Source organism: Suncus etruscus, chromosome 11 (assembly GCF_024139225.1).
Source record: "Suncus etruscus isolate mSunEtr1 chromosome 11, mSunEtr1.pri.cur, whole genome shotgun sequence".
Classification (NCBI taxonomy): domain Eukaryota; kingdom Metazoa; phylum Chordata; class Mammalia; order Eulipotyphla; family Soricidae; genus Suncus; species Suncus etruscus.
In genome coordinates, this window is record NC_064858.1 from 91,788,698 (window position 1) to 91,806,274 (window position 17,577).

Here is a 17,577-nt window from a genome sequence, read left to right on the forward strand (position 1 = left end):
ATTACATTTTGGGTCAGCCTGGTTGTTCTGTGCATAGACTGTGATTCTCACTCTCTCCAAGTGTCCCCAACGTACTGAGTTACCGAAGACAGAATCTCATAAAAATTTAACAGATTCACTTTGAAAATAGCTAAGTGGCTGGGTCACTTAAGGAAGAATAGGTCCTCAAACTATTGTGGAAAGAAAACTGGTGACCACTCAAGGCCCTGTAAAGTAAGGTGACTGGCAGCTTTTTAAAAAGTGGTAAGGGAAAGGAAAGCAAGAAAATCTGAACTAAAGTTATGTGGGAGATTTGCTTTGTGTTTCAACATTGGGTCTGTTGAAGAAGAAAAATCCTACCCAAATAATCAAGATCACAGGTCCTGCCTGGTACTGGGCTTCTCACCCCTGCCCATGTACTCTCTTCCCACTTCGGTAATTCAACCTAAGAAGGAAACAAATACATAGAAATCTAAGAAGAGCATGGACACAACTGATGTCAGGCAGCCCCACACTGTCTAGCCTCTAGCACCAAAGTGGCCAGAAATTAAAAAGTGAAAACACCCCAAATTCCCCAAAGTTTATGTAATACTGTGGGAAAAAAAATCCAGAAAGTTCCAGTTTGTTTTTCTTTCCCTTTCTGGCTTATTTGGTTTCATTCAATTTTCACCTCTCCCTTCCTACCTGAGATCGGGGAGCATTTAGGTAATCATAACCACTACTGAACTTCCACTGACTGCTGGCATTTGGGATTTCAGATGATCCAGCAAAATGCTGCAGAGTATGGAGTGAGACTTAAGCTCTCTTTTAAGAAAAAGAGTGTCACCAATTCATCTGAAAAGCTGGGGCCAGTTCAACAAAGACACTGAAAGAGCCTTTCATTAGAGTGAGTGGCCAGACACACCCAAGGCTACCATAAAGACTTGGCTAGGAAATCGAAAGCCTTTTATTAAGCAAGTCTCCCCCCCCCCCCCCGAGGCTATTAGGGCAAGCTGATTTGGCTATAAGTCAGACACAGATTTCAGAATGTGAGTATGCGTGCGTGCGTGTGCATTTGTGTGTGTGTGTGTGTGTGTGTGTGTGTGTGTGTGTGTGTGTTGTGCAGTTAACTGTTACCTTTAGGCTTTTTGAGAAATGCGCTAAGGGCCAACTTTTTATGTAGACTAAGTTACTGTTCTGGGATGGGATAACATGTGGCCAGGATGAAAAATAAGGCCCCAATCAAGTAATCTGTAAGCTCAATTCACAGAGCAATATCAGTGCTGAATAGGTCTTCTATGGACATTAATATCACCTTTTTCCCCCCCACATGTGATTTATTTACCTCATTTGTAGTTTCCTTCCCACTGAACAAAAACATGTTTTAGCTTGCTTCTAAGATCTTTGAACCCAAGGGGGTTAATAAAAAGGAATGCCTAGATACTTTTCTCACTAACATCTGTAGAACTAAATGCTCAAGATTTTAGGATAAATTGAATAAGGACAGGGGTTCCAGATTTTTTTCCTGAGACATGCCTGAGCAGTAAGTGAATTGGTAAAATGAGTTGAAGATTATCATAGTATCTGTCCATCTACACCCAAATTCTGGCTATGGAGGCCCCAACAAAATTCAAGAAGCTCAAGACAGAGAGCACACACAGATGCTCAAGAACGAAATGAAAGATAATGGGAAAGGAGATTGTGCAGTTACCCAAAGGCGACCCCAGGTTCACCACAGAAAACTTTGATCAAGTTTCCATTTGTTGAATGAGACACTGGGAGTCAGGACAGGAAAAGAAAGTGGACCACGCCCGCTGTGGGAGGCCTGTTTCCCAGAGCATCAGATTCTGCCAAAGAAGCAAATGGTTTACCGCAAACTTCTCCCAAGAGACATCTGGGATGGCTAAGACTTACTGAAGGAGTAGAGAGAGGGAGCTTCAGATGAAGACAACACTTGATGAGGCTCTTCCCAGCCAATCCTTTTGTGAACACCTGGTGGGATGAATTCCCACAATACTTCACGGCCTTTGTTTTCAACTGTGGAATGAATTCATTCCTGAGTAAGAAGGTTCCCTGCCTTCTTGAAGGAAAATAAAAAATCAACCACTCCAGGGATATAACAATTAATTTGGAAGAAAAGTTCCAATTCTCTCTAAGAGAAGGGATTCATACCATCAGAGAATTGAAAATCTTCTGCATTAGACTTATGGGAAGTGGCATTGAGGGAGCATACTAAGCGCTTTTTCCTTCCTTATTGGACTAAACGAGATGTTTATCACACGAAGTTGTCAAAATGATGAGGTCTGTAAGTGCCAATCAGCAATCTAATAGAAAAGCCATTTATAAATCCTTAAATTCTAAAATTTCCTCTGGCCAGGAAGCAGTGGTAATACCTGGTTCTTCTCTTCTGAGAACCATCTAGTAGCAGTGAGAAATGGAAGCAGGGACCTTAGTTCAGAGGGAAACAATTTCAGGGAGAAGGAACACTGGAACACACGGCAGGATAACGATCAATCCATTGAACTAGAATTCATTTGTATGACTGTCCTGGCCCCAAAACGATGGGGAGAAGATAAGTGCTGTCCCTTGGCTTACACTTTGTTTGCCAGGAAACCTGGAACCAAAAGGATCCAGAAGGAGGAATGATCAGTGTGGTATGGTGAACCAACTGGTATGAGAGAAACTTTGAAAACTTTCAGCTTTAGCAAATTCTTTACCTGTGTCCCCCATAGCCCAGGGGAGGGCCAACCATTCCAAAAACGTAAAGCCAGACTCCTACCTACAAACCTCAACTCATACAAGACAGGCCTGAGCAGAAGATGGACTATTGGTCCAAGGAAACATCTCCATTTTTTCAGGAAAACACACTGATTTGGTGAGAAAATGCAACTCAGGAATAAACTGTTAAGCAACAAAGACCGCTCCAGGCAGTCTCCTGGGTGGTTGGGCTATGGCTACAAGAACAGCCTGGGCTGGACCTGGACACACAGATTACTCAGAAAGGAGCTGGAAAGTCCCAGGGCCTGTTCTATGGAAGAAAAACAAGATTCAAGAAATAACAGAAAAGGGAAAAAAAAAAAAAAAGATCCACTTCACCCCACCATCACCACAGAGCTCCTAGACAGACAGACAGACCAGATACACACATAGACATACCATTCCCCCAGAGAAAGCTTTCCCTGAACTAAACCTCAGGTGTACTAGCAAGGTGGGGACTTATACTTTCAGAGGTATGATCCCCATTCTTGAATGCAGTGCTCTGAACACCTAAAGAAATTGGCAGCTTAAGTTTTCTGCCATTTCCACCCCCAAATGCCTGCCCCACCCACTGGAGATCAAAGACACACCATAGATGGGGCAGGAGACATCGATGGTGGCATAAAGCAGGAACCTACAGCAACAGCACTCGGGAGCAGCCTTCAGTTGAGCTCTTGATGAGGATCCAGATCTGTTACTAAAGGAAACGGAAACCTAAGGGTCCTCTGGCTGCACAGCCTGACGCCTTCCACAACAGTCCCCAATGGAGCCGAGTCATGCTCCACACTCTGCTGGGGTATTCCTAAGTTCTGCCCTGCCAAGAGGCACCCCAGCTTTCTTCCCTGCTGTCCTCCCAGTCCCAGGACCATTTTCATGACAGCCGGTTTCCATGTATTAATGGAATGACGTATACAGAAATGTCGTCTCCTGAGCCCAGCCGGTCATTGGATATCCGCCATCCTCTATCTTTCAGGACCCCACGGGCACGCATCACCAGGTCCTGAGCTGCTAACGTGTACCTGTGTGAAGAGAATTGGGGATAAGACCATCAGTACATATCAGACAAATCTGGAAGATTCAAGTCACATCTTTGGTCATCTTTTCTAAAATCTGAGATTATGGTTTAGCTTGTAGGCGGATATGGTACTACATACAAATCGAGAATGAAGTTGGTGCCCAGGTAGAGAGAGGTAAAAGGGTTGGAGCACATGCTTGGCATGTCAGAGTACCACACAGTCCCTAAGTACCACTAGGAACAACTCCTGAGTAAAGAGCTGAGAATAGTTCTTAGCACCATTGAATGTAATTCCCAAAACAGGACAGGGACATGGAAAAAACAACTTAAAAAGATTATTTTTTGTTTCTGTGACATATCTGGTGGTACTTAGGGCTTTTTGGACTTTTGTTCTTGGGGGACCATCAAACTCCATAACTTGTTTTCATGGGCCACTCCTGGTTCTGCACTCAGAATCATTCCTGGAAAACTCAGGAGACCATATAGGATGTGGGGATTCGAACCACCATCCATCCTGGGTTGGTTGTGTGCAAGGCAATGGCCCTACTGCTGTGCTATCTTTCTGGCCCCAAGGGCTAAGTCATCTTAAATTTTTTGGTTTTTTAAAAAAGGAGTTGGTTGCAAGGAAATTAATAGTTCATGTGGCTTAAATAGTCAGAAAAAATGGGCCGTAGAGATAGCATGGAGGTGGGGCATTTGCCTTGCATGCAGAAGGACAGTGGTTTGAATCCCAGCATCCCATATGGTCCCCTGAGCCTGCCAGGAGTGATTTCTGAGTGTAGAGAGTCAGGAGTATCCCTGAGCACCGCTGAGTGTGACCCAAAAACCAAAAAAAAAAAAAAAAAAAAAAAGAATTCAGAAAAATTGTATAGGCTGGATCCGGAGAGATAGCACAGCGGCGTTTGCCTTGCAAGCAGCTGATCCAGGACCAAAGGTGGTTGGTTTGAATCCCAGTGTCCCATATGGTCCCCCGTGCCTGCCAGGAGCTATTTCTGAGCAGACAGCCAGGAGTAATCCCTGAGCACCGCCGGGTGTGACCCAAAAAAAAACCAAAAAAAAAAAAAATTGCATAGGCTGTTTTGGTATATGACCCTAATGTGGGTGAGATTCCTTATCCAATTTCAGCTACACTGTCCTCTCCTCAGCACCAGTGCAAGGCCGGTTCCTCCAGGAATTAGAAAATAAGCCTCCTCACTGAAACATAAACGGAACTTCAGGGAAAAGAATGCCTACACTATGCACTGAGAGACACTATTAACAAGTAGAAAAAGGCTCAGGTAGGAGGACATTTGGGCGTATGTGGGCCATGGTTAGCCTGAAGGCATGAATAATGAGATAAAACCCTGGCAGGTGTCTATCTAAATTCTGATCAGGGCAGGTCCTTAGCCTACAGACCTCCAATTTATGATTCATTCATATATCCTGATTTTATGATCACCAAATAACTTCCTGATTATCATCTTCCTTGTATAGGTCTGTCTGTGGGGAATGAGGGAGCTAGTCATCCATATACTTTAAGAACACAACTCACTTATGTATTTCTCTGTATAAATTTCAACTTTGCAGATCAGTTTTGTGATCTTGGCCAAGGTAAACCCAGCTGAGAATGATTCTATTCTTTGGATATGGATTAAACCAGTTTTTAGAACTTTTTATGTTGGGGGTGCATACCTAGCAGTCCTCAAGAATTCTATCTCTGCACTCGGGGATCATTCCTGGTCCTCAAGAATTCTATCTCTGCAATTGGGGATCATTCCATGTGAGGATTAAAGGACCATCTGTGGTGCTGGGGATTGAATCTGGGTCAGCAGGGTGTGCAAGGCAAGTACCACATTTGCTGTACTATTGCTCCAGCCCCTTGTTTTTAGATTCTTTTGAAAAGCTAAAAGCCAGACTCTGGCAAATCAATCTAGTAAGTGTCACCTTCTAAGGAAAGCTATGAAAGAGAGACCTTAGCTAGAGAGAGACCTTGATGCGACCAGTGATTTGCTTACCTGAACTCTTTCAGTCACTCCTTCTGAACTATATGGTATGGAATTAGGGTGCCAGCAGCCTCTGCTGCTTCCCCATACTGCCCTTTCCTGTGTTGCTGCTGCAGTGATGGAGTTTGCACATGCTTGGTTTGTGATGCTCACATAATCATACACCTGATTGTGGAGCTTGAGCACATGGCCACCTCATGACTACACACTTTAGCTTTGCTAAATATGCACGTGTGGTGAATGCTAGAGATCACTTGCTCTGGTACAATGCAGGCATCCCAGATAGCAGAGGTGTCAGGACTGAGTTTGGAACTTGTGGGTAAAACTAGGGACCAAATTCATGCCTTCATGCTGGCAAGGCAGGCACTTTTCACAGCTGAGCCATCTCTGGAGCCCCCAAATCTCTCTATATCTTCTGCTGAAACCTCTTATGAATCTCTGATTTTTGTTGTCTTCCTTGAGATAATTCACTTTGAAGCAGGAATCACTAAATCATACTTATGGGATGATTCAGCCAGTTTGTCTTTCCTAAGGATCTTTTTTCTCTGATGAGACCAGGCCATAAACAGAAAGGCATCAGTGACTATTGGCTAAAGAACCAAATAAATGTTCCAAAAGTCACATCGCAGAGATCACATATGTTCGGAAGAATTCTTAAATGCTTACCCTAGGCCACACTTGGTTCTGTATTGTGTATCAGAAATACAGAGAAGGGAGGGGCAGAGCGATAACACAGCAGTAGGGTGTTTGCTTTGCATGTGGCCAACCCAGGACAGACCCTAGTTCGATTCCTGGCATCCCATGTGGTCCCCGAGCCTGCCAGGAGCAATTTCTGAGTGTAGAGCCAGGAGTAACTCCTGAGAGCCACTGAGTGTGACCCTACCCCCCCCCAAAAAAAAAGAAATATAGAAAAGGGAATCCTGCTGATGACCAACCACTCCTACCCTCCACCTGCTCACACCCTGCAAATCTTCCTGCTTTAAACCAATTCTAGGTTCCTGAATAAAATATTTTCCTAAAAAAACAAAAACAAAGCAAAAAAACTACCTAGGGAAAGACTCTTGGTCACATGAGGATGATATTTTATATCCCACGATGGACTGGGGCCTGCCCCTAGCTGTTCAAATTCTCAAGTCTAGCTGAGTCAATACATAAAGTTGATTACATTTTCAGGGTCATATACATCCTCGACCAGCTCATAAACCAGCTAGATGAAGTTATGGCAAATTAAAAGAAAAGATGTCCATCAATGAAACATACTCAAGTATGGGCAAACTCAGATAAGGGAACTCATGACAGGTTTCTTTGGCTAGTCTAGAGCAAACTGTCCTACAGGGTAAACTGGTTTCTACAATAATGAGGACTTGTATTACAAGTCATAAGAGTATCATAGTGTAAAGGGAATAGACCACCTGATTTTGCTACTGCCATTGACTAGTTATTGTTTATTATTATTATTATTGTAAATAATCAGACTGCACTCAGAAATAGTGCAGCGGCCTGGTGTCTGCCTTGCAAAGCATACAATCATGGTTTATTTTATTTCATTTTTTTGTTTTTTTGGGGGTCACACGGCAGTGCTCAGGGGTTACTCCTGGCTCTACACTCAGAAATGGCTCCTGGCAGGCTCGGGGGACCATATGGGATGCTGGGATTCGAACCACTGTCCTTCTGCATTTGAGGCAAACGCTCTACCTCCATGCTCTCTCTCCGGCCCCACAATCATGGTTTAAATCCCTGGTATCACCTAAGCACTGAACAGGATCCTGCAGTGCTGCTGTTTCAACCTGGCTTCCTGACTGCCTGTGATCTCTGCTCCACTGTAGCCAGGTGTGTGCGAAAGCTCCACAGAAAGGGGGTGTGATTCCTGGCCAGGAAATGCACATTCTGGCCAGTATTGTGTGAGTATTGGAGTCACTGTCATCCCTGGAAAACACTGCCACCATCACAGTGTGCCTCAACCATGAGTTTGTGCCTTGGGGAACAAGTGTGTAAGCAATGCACTAAAGGAGGTAGAGAGTAGGTGTGCCCTCATTTGAGTGTGTAAGCACCTGCCAGCACCTGGCCTCTGGCAAATTCGATCATCACAACACCAACAATGATGAAGTAAAGGAGAAAAAGATAAAAAAAAAATAACCTGATATAATATAAAGCTCTGGCCTTAATAAATAATCAAGATTTTTCTGGGGCTAGAGTGATAGCGCAGTGGTATGGCATTTGCCTTGCACGTGGCTGATCCAGGAAGGACTGAGTCAGGAGTGATTTCTGAGCGCAGAGCCAGGAGTAACCAAGTAGCCTCCGAGCGCCACTGGGTGTGGTCAAAGAAAAGATTTTCTGGTATTTTGTGTATTCTGGGTTTGGGGCCATGCCTGGAAGGGCTCCAGCATACGACTCCAGTCCTTTGAGCCATTTCACTGCCCCCCTAGTATTTAAAAAAGCAGCATTTAGTCACCTAGATAAGATGCCACTCAAGAAACTCATTTTATCTGGGACTACAGAGAATGGGTTTTAACCTCTGGTCATGGTTTTATTCCTTATTTCAAGATAATGTCCCCCAGAACTACCCATCTCTTTTCCTTTTGTTTGGCATTTCCCTTAGCGCGGGGCGAGTGGGGCATTGCTCTCTAGTGATGCTGGAGTCGCCTGGGCGATACTGCAGATACTGACCAGGGTGGTGCAGGTCAGACATGCACTCCGGCTCTTTGAGCTATTTCTCCAACTGAACTTGAGAGAAATTCACTCATAGTTCCTCAGTCTCTTCCACCCCCCCCCCCCCTTATCTCTTACCACATACGATAACTCTACTCATTGTTCCCGCTAAAGCTTGACCTAGGGCTGGAGAGTTAGTATAGGAGGTGAAGCACTTGTCCCGGCATTATTAGAAATGGGTCCTGAGCACAGAGCCAGAAGTATCCCCCAGCCCCCAAAAGCCTGACCTAAAGGATGCTTCTCAGTTCTCATTTTGCTCAAACTTTCCCCAATATAGCCATTGCAGACTTCTTTTCTTTATTTTGTCCTTGACATCTCCTTACTTGACATCTTTTTTATTTTCATGCCCCTACAAACTCTAGGCCTTTGTGACACCTGGTTCTTCTCTTAAGACAGGTTCGGGGTTGGAGAGCTAGCATGGAGGTAAGGCATTTGCCTTACATACAGAAGGACGGTGGTTCGAATCCCGGCATCCCATATGGTTCCCCGGGCCTGCCAGGAGTGATTTCTGAGCATAGAGCCAAGAGTAACCCCTGAGTGCTGCCGGGTGTGACCCAAAAACCAAAACCAAAACCAAACAAACAAAAAAGACAGGTCCTCCCTCTCATTATTAATTAATGGCTAGGCAAAAACCAAAACTCTTTCCTCTCTCTGCCTCCTCTCTCCTTCTCCTCTCCCTCCCTCCTCTCACTGTTGGTTCCAGGGATATAGCCCAAGCCTCAAGCATGCAAGGCATGCATTTTGCTTCTGAGCCACATCTCTAGCCCATCACAGTCCTTTCCAATTCTACTTTCTGATCTTGATGTTTTTCCAACATATAATCCACAAGGCAGGGCAGGCTCCTAAATTTTGTATCATTTTCAGTGTATTTCAACAGTAGTACATGACTAATTACAATAAAATCTAATCATGTAGTTAGTAAAACATGAGTTAAATCTGTTTACTATAAAAGGGGATATATCTGGAAGCCAGAATGTACTCAAGTGTTGGAGCATGTGCAAAGCCTTGAGTTTGATTGTCAGCACTGCATGACCCCGATTACTGAGACCACCAGGTGTCAGCAACGCATACACTGCTGGCTGTGCCCCCAGCCCTAAAAAATGTACATATCTGAATTTATTTTGCATAGTAAACATACATATGCATATATGCTTCACCTTTTTATTTATGATATTTTTCTTTCACTCTATCAGGTTCATAGCTTTCTCTAATATCTTTTCCCTTCTATTGGCATAAAAGTATTGGTTGTGGGGCCAGAGAGATAGCATGGAGGTAAGGCATTTGCCTTTCATGCAGAAGGTCATTGGTTCAAATCCCAGCATCCCATATGGTCCCCTGAGCCTGCCAGGAGAAAATCTCTGAGCATGGAGCCAGGAATAACACCTGAGCGCTGCCAGGTGTGACTTAAAAAACCAAACCAAAACAAAAAAAAAGTATTGGTTGTATATCAATACTTATAAATATATAACTATTGAATCTTTAGCTATAATATTAAAATTTTAATGTATTAACAAGTTATAATTATATAAATAAACCAATATATTTACTTGTTTATTTTTGAGGTACAGTCCTTATTTCTAGATTTGGTTCTTTCCTGTTCAAATACATTCTTAGTAACTCTACAATGATCTATGAGATACACTCACCAAATCTTCAGAACATGAAAGTTTTTATTTTTGCCTTTAACTTAGATGATAGCTTTCTTAGGTATAGAATTCTAGACTGGTTCACTTTCTCTGAGCAATTTAAAGGTATTCTATTTTTTAAAATGACATCCTTCTGTTGATGAGAAATATGTCTTATATTAAAACCTTTGTTTTTGTTTCTGGGACCCCTACAAGTGGTGCACATGGCTTACTCTCTGTGTACAAGTAGACTTGGGGGGGCAATCAATGTGAGATCCCTGGAACAAATCTGAGTTGGCCATGTGCAAGGCAAGAACCCTGCCTACCTGTGATCTTTGGCCCCTGTTTTATATAACTTCTTTATAAATTAAACTCTTTTGTTTGTTTGTTTTTTGGGTCACACCAGGCGGCGCTCAGGGCTTACTCATGGTTCTGTGCTCAGAGATTGTTCCTGGCAGGCACAGGGGGACTACATGGGATGCCGGGATTCAAACCACTTTCTATTCTGGATTGACTTCTTGCAAGGCAAATGGCTTACCGCTGTGCTATCTCTCCGGCCCCTAAATTAAACATTTTTGCACTAGTACAGAAAATGTTTTTAGGGGCCAGAGTGGTGGCGCAAGTGGTGGAGCGTTTGCCTTGCATGCAGCTAACCTAAGACTCCCCGAACCAGGAGTGATTTCTGAGCACATAGCCAGGAGTAACCCCTGAGCATTATCAAGTGTGGCCCAAAAAGCAAAAAAAGAAATTTTTTTTTTATTTTTGTTGATTATAAAGTTCCACCTAACAACACAGATTCCTTTGAATTACTAGGACTAGAAATTAGATTTTCACCTTAAGACAGAGATGATTTAAAAAAATCAGTCAAGAACAAATCTGCTGCTAAGCAGAAACACCTGGCAGGCTGGATAAATGTCCTCAGCAGGTTGCATGTGGCCCATGGGTGGTAGAGTTTGAGGTGGACCCTCTGATCCAGGCCCTCTCTATAGTATCTTTTAATTCACAATATTTGTCTGTAACAATTTGTCAGCCAATCCAGTACTCTATTTCAATGACACATTTTGTCATATGTGAATTTTGCTTTGCTCCAAGTAGAAAAGACTGTTTTGTTTTTATCTTATTATTCCATTGGCACACATTCACTTTTCTCTCAGATTTTTCCATTAGGTTTTCTTGGGATGAAAGGGATTGGAAAGAGGATTCTATTGTAACTAGTTATTCGCTATGGTGGACTGAACGTTAACGACCATCTAAGTGTCTTCAGAATGCACTGGGATAGAGAGAGGAGGAGAGTTTAAGATTTGCTTTTATTGGGGATAGTATGGGTTTCTGTGGTCTTAGAACACATTTTATATTCATCAGTTGGCTTTGGATACCTGTAACACAGGAACAAGATGAAGTTAAACTTTACACTTTTTCTGTGTGATGAGCTCACCTAGCCATCTCTCTCTTCTCAGAGAACCTCCACTTTCTCAGGTCACTGCTCTGGCCAGGTAGTGCCTATACCCATGTGCTTGGGAAAAGGAAACCCTCCACCTGACCTCACAGAGACTCTCTAGGGTCTGTTTTTTCCAACACTGCTGCTTTGAAAGAGAAGTCTGCAGGAGCAACTGAAGGTGACAGTCCTTGCATTTGCACTTGTTCCTGCAGAGTAGTGAAGCTGCTCTCAGTAGCAGAACAATACAGTCAAACTCTAGGATCAGTTCCCTGACCTTTCTTTTGTGCTCTTGAGATCCAGATTGAAGTAAGAAACAGCACGTTAGTAAAAATGAGGGGACGTGAAGGGAACTTTTCTCCTAAATGGATCAACGCAACACAACCCCAGGACCCCAGCTCTGGAGAGAGAGATTTTTTTTTTTTTTTGTCCTGGTCTTACAGTTCTGCTAGGCTGGAGGCCATTTTAGAGCTCATTAGCAGCCATATGCAAGCACCAACTCGCCCCAGGCATGAAACCCTTTGCAGGGTTGCTTTGTTGCAAGACTCCTGTGAAAAGAAATCACTTTCTCTGGGGGAAAGAGAAGGGCTTCTCAGCTCTCATTGTGTTCTCCTCCATTTCTATCATACAGGGCCTGCTGGATTTGGTGACAGAGAAGCACTACTTAATGTGGCCCTAAAACAGATTTAGGGATGGCCCTTCAACCTCTATCGGGGCATACCTATGTGAATTGAGAGATGCAGGGAGAAAATCTGAGTCAAGAGATGAACTCTGTAACTATAAAATATGCAGGAGAGTAGGAAAGGAACACAAGGGGGTGGGTTCCATTACACAGTGGCTGGGCTGTGAGGCAGGCTGGGGAGGCCAGGGTTTCTGGAAGCTGGCTGTGGAACAGCCGGAGGGCTATTATTGAATGCCTTATTCAGAATGCTTGGTCAGACAGCATTAGGGAACTGTTGGCGTAGTTTGAAGTGCTCCCTCTCCCAAAGAAGAGTCTCCCTGGGAGACAAGTTTTGTATTTTGAGAACATTTTTTCTTCTCTGGCTGAGGCTTTCAATATTGATCAGCAAAGCTCTACTGAAAGAAATGGCTGCCGGGAGGGATTTGTCTTGGCACTCTTCACACACTTGGCTCAGAGGCTTCCTCAAGGCTCCAGGGGAGGGAGCAGAGAAAGGCCAGCAGGGGAGGGAGGAGAAACACAAAAAGGAAGAGGAGCCGGAGAACTATGGGAAGGCCAGCGGCTCTTTTCACAACCACAGATTCTCAAGTTGGGGTGGAAGGAGCCCATAAATCCCAATTGTCTTTCATGTCCTTATCATGTCTGTGCATTTTTGCTTTCAGGCCTTTCACCTTCAGTGAGCCGTAAGAGGGCTTAGCATGTGCGTGACCTGGCTTTCAGTTCTGACTTTCCACGGCCCAGATGGGTGGTTCTGGAAAAATGTCTTTGCTTCTTGGAGTCTCTCCTTTTCTTACTTGTAGTTCTGAAATAAAGGCTGTGCAGGCCTCCTTCCCAGGGGCTTGGAATGAATGAATGACATTTTTCCATAAAGCATTCGACACTGTGTCTGCACTTGGTCAGGAGTCAATAAAGATGAGCTATCCTTTACCTCATTAGGCATAAAATGCCTTCCTCCTCACTCAAGTTCAGTCTTCGGTCATCTTCCCCAGGTAAATTCTGTCCCACAAGTCTTCAGGTGAATCCTCACAAGTGTCAGAGTAAGTCCCTGTTAGGCCTCAGGTTATATATACAGGCCTTAAAGTCCTCAAGAGTTCAAGTTGGGTGGGAACTTGTATTTGCCATTGGGATGGCCTGGACAGGGTCGGTCTTACAGGAGGGAGGGTAGGTGGCAGGAACTGGGGAATTAATGGGTTCCAAATATTTGCATATAAAAGGCAGCCTCCATCTGCTGATGCTTGCAGTAAGTGAGTGTGATGGGAACAGGAGGAGGAATTCTCTTTGCATTCGGAGCAGGCATCTGAGATTTAGGAGGCAGAAAAGCTGGACCAGGCTTTGGGAGGTTGGCAGGCATCTATGGCAACTAGGTGGGTGGAGTCTGGGAGGCTGCCTTGGAGGGGGTTCTTTGTTGTGCTGGGAATCTGAACCAGGGCAACGTGTCCAAGGGAGAAGGCACATCTTAGGCACACTGCTGGGAGTTGAGCCACACATTTGCTCTGCCTTTTTTTTGGGTACACTTTGCTATAACGACACTAAAATAGGTCAGGCCAGCTGCTACCCCTAGCCTGTGAGTACCTCACTTGGGGCGCGGGGGTGGGGGGACACACAGAGACCCTGCAATGGAGGCAGCTGCCGTCTATAGAACTGCCTGTTTGTCCACTGGGGGTTTGTGTGCCAGCAGGTATGAAGCCAGAGATGGGACAGCTTCCAGCCCCAAGGAACCGTGGATTGGAGCCAGGCCTTCCATCTCTCTGGCCCTTGCCATGGCTTCCCTGATTTTTGAGGTCATCTATGGTTTTGTTCTTAACTCCTATAGCAGACTGGAGACTTCCTTCTGGATATTCCTTTGGCAAACCTTTTTAAATGCGCTGGGGTCCCAGATAAATGGCTGGCTGCACAGCTTACTTGCATGTGGCTAATATCGAGGCTTTGGTGGGTGCTATTCAGAGGTTCTGGAGGCTCTAAAAACCCTCTCTTCCTTGTTCCCCTGTCCCCCCCCCTCTGAATATGCTAACTATGGCAAAAGAAACAAAAATGCAGATTTTATCTTGTCTTCAAACACTAGATCAAACACTCACAAATTTGTTCTTAAAACCTGTAATTGATACAGTGTGTGGGGGGAGGGAAACCTTCCTTTTTGTATTTGAGGCAGAATTTTGGAAAACCATATGGCGCTGCTAGGAATTAGTTCAGCTAATTCAGGAAAAGATTTAATAAAAAGAACCTTAGTCTCCTACCAAAATAAGTTTCATATTTTGGGATTATACAAACTGGTATTTAATACCTGAGTAGGTATCTTGCTGTTACTGAGGTTGGGCATTTGATGATTACTTTTCCACAGGTTACTTTTTTCCTCATCCAGAGCCTAGATATATGAGCCCCAAAGAACATGGGGATGAGGACCAGGATGAGGGACGATGACTAGCAAGGAGGATTCTTTCATTAGGAAAAATGCTCTGAGGAGCTTGCAGTATATTGGCACTAATACCCTCTAAGAAGGCCCATGAGTGTCATGGCAGAGAGAACCAAGAATCTTTAGGTCCAAAATATGAAGTTTGTACAAACAGGTTTGGAAATGAAGGGCTGAGTATATCCTTCTGAAGTGTTTTTGCTTGGGCATTTGGGTTGTGAATCAAGGCTCGTGTTTGATGAATATTGTTTTAGTTCTGTTACCTTTCATCTTTGGTAATATTAACAACGGATTCTTTTTCACAAAACAGTGTGTTTTAATATGTACAATTTGGCCCTATTTTGAATATGGTTCACAGGAGAAGGGATAGTCAAGCCCACCGATTTTTGTTTCAGAAACATTTTCTTCCAGAACTTCCTTTGAGCTTCTCTGATTCTGCAAATCTCTAGACCTCAAAGTAAAATCTTAACTTGAATAATAGAGAATTATAGGGCTATACCACACATCATCCATGACCTTCAGCTATTCCATCTTTCCAGAATGTTTGCCTTTTTACATTTCCGATGAACAGTTTATGACCACACAAAGGATTCACACAACTAACTGCCAGCTTGGCTATACTTTATAGCTTACTCTAATAAAAGGAAAAGGAAACAAAATCCCCTAACTAACCCTACATCACTCATATCCTGGCCTATCCACAAAGTCGCCTTTTAGTTTTTGTTTCTTTGTCCAGAGAGTTCAAATCAGCAAAAATGTTACTAAGATGTTTTGGGGTTAAGCTTGTTTGACCCCATTTATGCCTTAGAGGATAGTGTGAGAGATGGACCCACACAAATAACTTCATGTTAACCATCACTTCTGCCATGTGCTTGAGAGGCTCGAAGGTGATATTTTAAATTATTTGTTGGGAAGACGATGACAAGAGTGGCAGTTTGTTAGAATGGGAGTCATTGGGAAGGGGTGGAACAGTAGTGCAGAAAGTAGGTTATTTGTCTCCATGTGGCCAACCAGGCTTTGATCCCCAGCCTCCCATAAAGTCCCCTAAGCACTGCAAGGAATGCTCCCCCCAAAAGAATGGGTTCCATTAACCTAAAACCCTATAAAATGGGGAGAGGAAATGAACAAATGTTTTTCTGATGAAGACAGATGGATGGTCAAAGGTATATAAAAAAAAAAAAAAAGATTCATGGGGCCGGGCAGTGGCGCTAAAGGTAAGGTGCGCCTGCCTTGCCTTTGCTTGCCTTGGACGGACCGCGGTTCGATCCCCCGGTGTCCCATATGGTCCCCCAAGCCAGGAGCAACTTCTGAGCTCATAGCCAGGAGTAACCCCTGAGCGTTACCAGGTGTGGCCCAAAAACCAAAAAAAAAAAAAAAAAAAAAAAAGATTCACTAGCAATGATTATCAAGGAAATAAAAAACAAGATGATAATGAGATATCATCATCTCAGGACAGCAGAAATGACACCTATTTAAAAAAAAAAACCCTGAATCAGTGTTTGCAAGGATGTGTTAAAAAAGAAATTCTCATCCACTGATGCTGGGAGTGTTGTCTGGTTCTCCTATAAAAGAAATGGTAAGGAGATTTCTCAGCAAAGAATTGAACTGCTATATGACCCAGACCCAGAAATCCCACTTTACTTCTTCTAACCTAATCCCAAAGACACAGAAGTATTAATGAAAAGAACATTTGCACACCATTATTTATTGCAGCATTTAGTGCAATAGCTAGAATGTGGAATCAACCCATATGTCCAAAGGCAGATGAGGGATAATGAAGGTGCGGTAATATCACAATGGAATACTATGCAACTGCAAGAAATGATGAAATTGTGCATTTCACTGCAACTAGGATGGAACTTAAGGATATCAGGTTAAGCGAAATAAAAAGTGAGGAAGGACAAATATTAGGAGATCTCATTTTTCTGAAATAGACAAAATAATAGCAGGACTAGGAAAGGCAAGGCAACAGGAAGGGGGTAATGCCTAGATTATTCATGAACACAGATTATAGAAATAAGAAGTAAAGGGAAAGGAAGGAAAGAAATCAAGTACGAGGAAGAAGAGGTGGAAGGGAGGTAATAGGTGCAGAATTCATGGATGAGTATATATATATATATATATATATATATATATATATATATATATCTAAACCACAGAACCAACAGCGAAAGCATAACCAAATTTTAAAATGTGCCTGTCAAGGAGGCAGACTGGGGTATGGAGGAGATCTGAGGACATTAGTGGAGGGAAGTTGCTATTGGTGGTGGTATTAGAACATTGCATGCCTGGAACTAGTATAAAAAACTTTGTAAATCCCAGTGCCTTCATTTTTTTAAAGGCTCATTAAGAGAAAAAGAAAGAAGAACCTACATATATCATAAACAAAGTCAATAACCAAGTGACAAAAGTCCTCAAATCCTGTCTGCCACAGGGTCAATGCACAGCTTCTTGGTTTTGTTAAACCTGATTAATTTAAACAAATAAAAAAAAAAAGTCAAACAGGCCCATATAAAACATTAAATGAAGGAATGTCACTTGCTTTGTTGCTTTGCCTCTCTCTCTGTCTGCCCCCAGGAGAGTCCATATTTCTCATTTTGCATCAAACAATAGATTGACCTCATCTGGCCAGCCCCCTCAGACTTGGGCCCAGGAATCTTCCATTCCCCCCACTGCCAGGATTAAACAGTAAACCTGTGGTCCTAGGCAACATTTGTTCAGAAATGAATCCTCTGTCTAAGGAAGGGCTAATAGAGACTAAATTTGAGTGGATCTTTTGTCATAACTGACATTATAACTTAGGCTAAATTTTTGAGTCTGACTCCCACTCATATTTCTGTTTGCATGACAAGATCACCCGGTACCCAGGCGGGATGACACCACCAGGCCAACCCCCACCATGGCGTGAGGGCTGAGCTCTTTGCCCAAGGGCCTCCCAAGGAGACACATGAAGCCAAGCCCAAATGTGGTGTCCTTCTTCCAAATGGCACACAGCTATGTGCAAATATGT

At 43.4% G+C, this 17,577-nt stretch overlaps 1 protein-coding gene across 1 annotated transcript in view; it reads right to left on the bottom strand.

Annotated features, from left to right (window-relative positions):
• Positions 1-2,880: 2,880 nt before the first annotated feature.
• PPM1H (protein phosphatase, Mg2+/Mn2+ dependent 1H) overlaps positions 2,881-17,577 on the bottom strand; it is a 301,104-nt gene continuing 286,407 nt past the window's right edge. Inside the window, exon 10 of the mRNA XM_049782757.1 lies at positions 2,881-3,734. Within this exon, the coding sequence (XP_049638714.1) occupies positions 3,587-3,734 (148 nt within the window). The 3' untranslated portion in view covers positions 2,881-3,586. The remainder of the gene's footprint in view (positions 3,735-17,577) is intronic.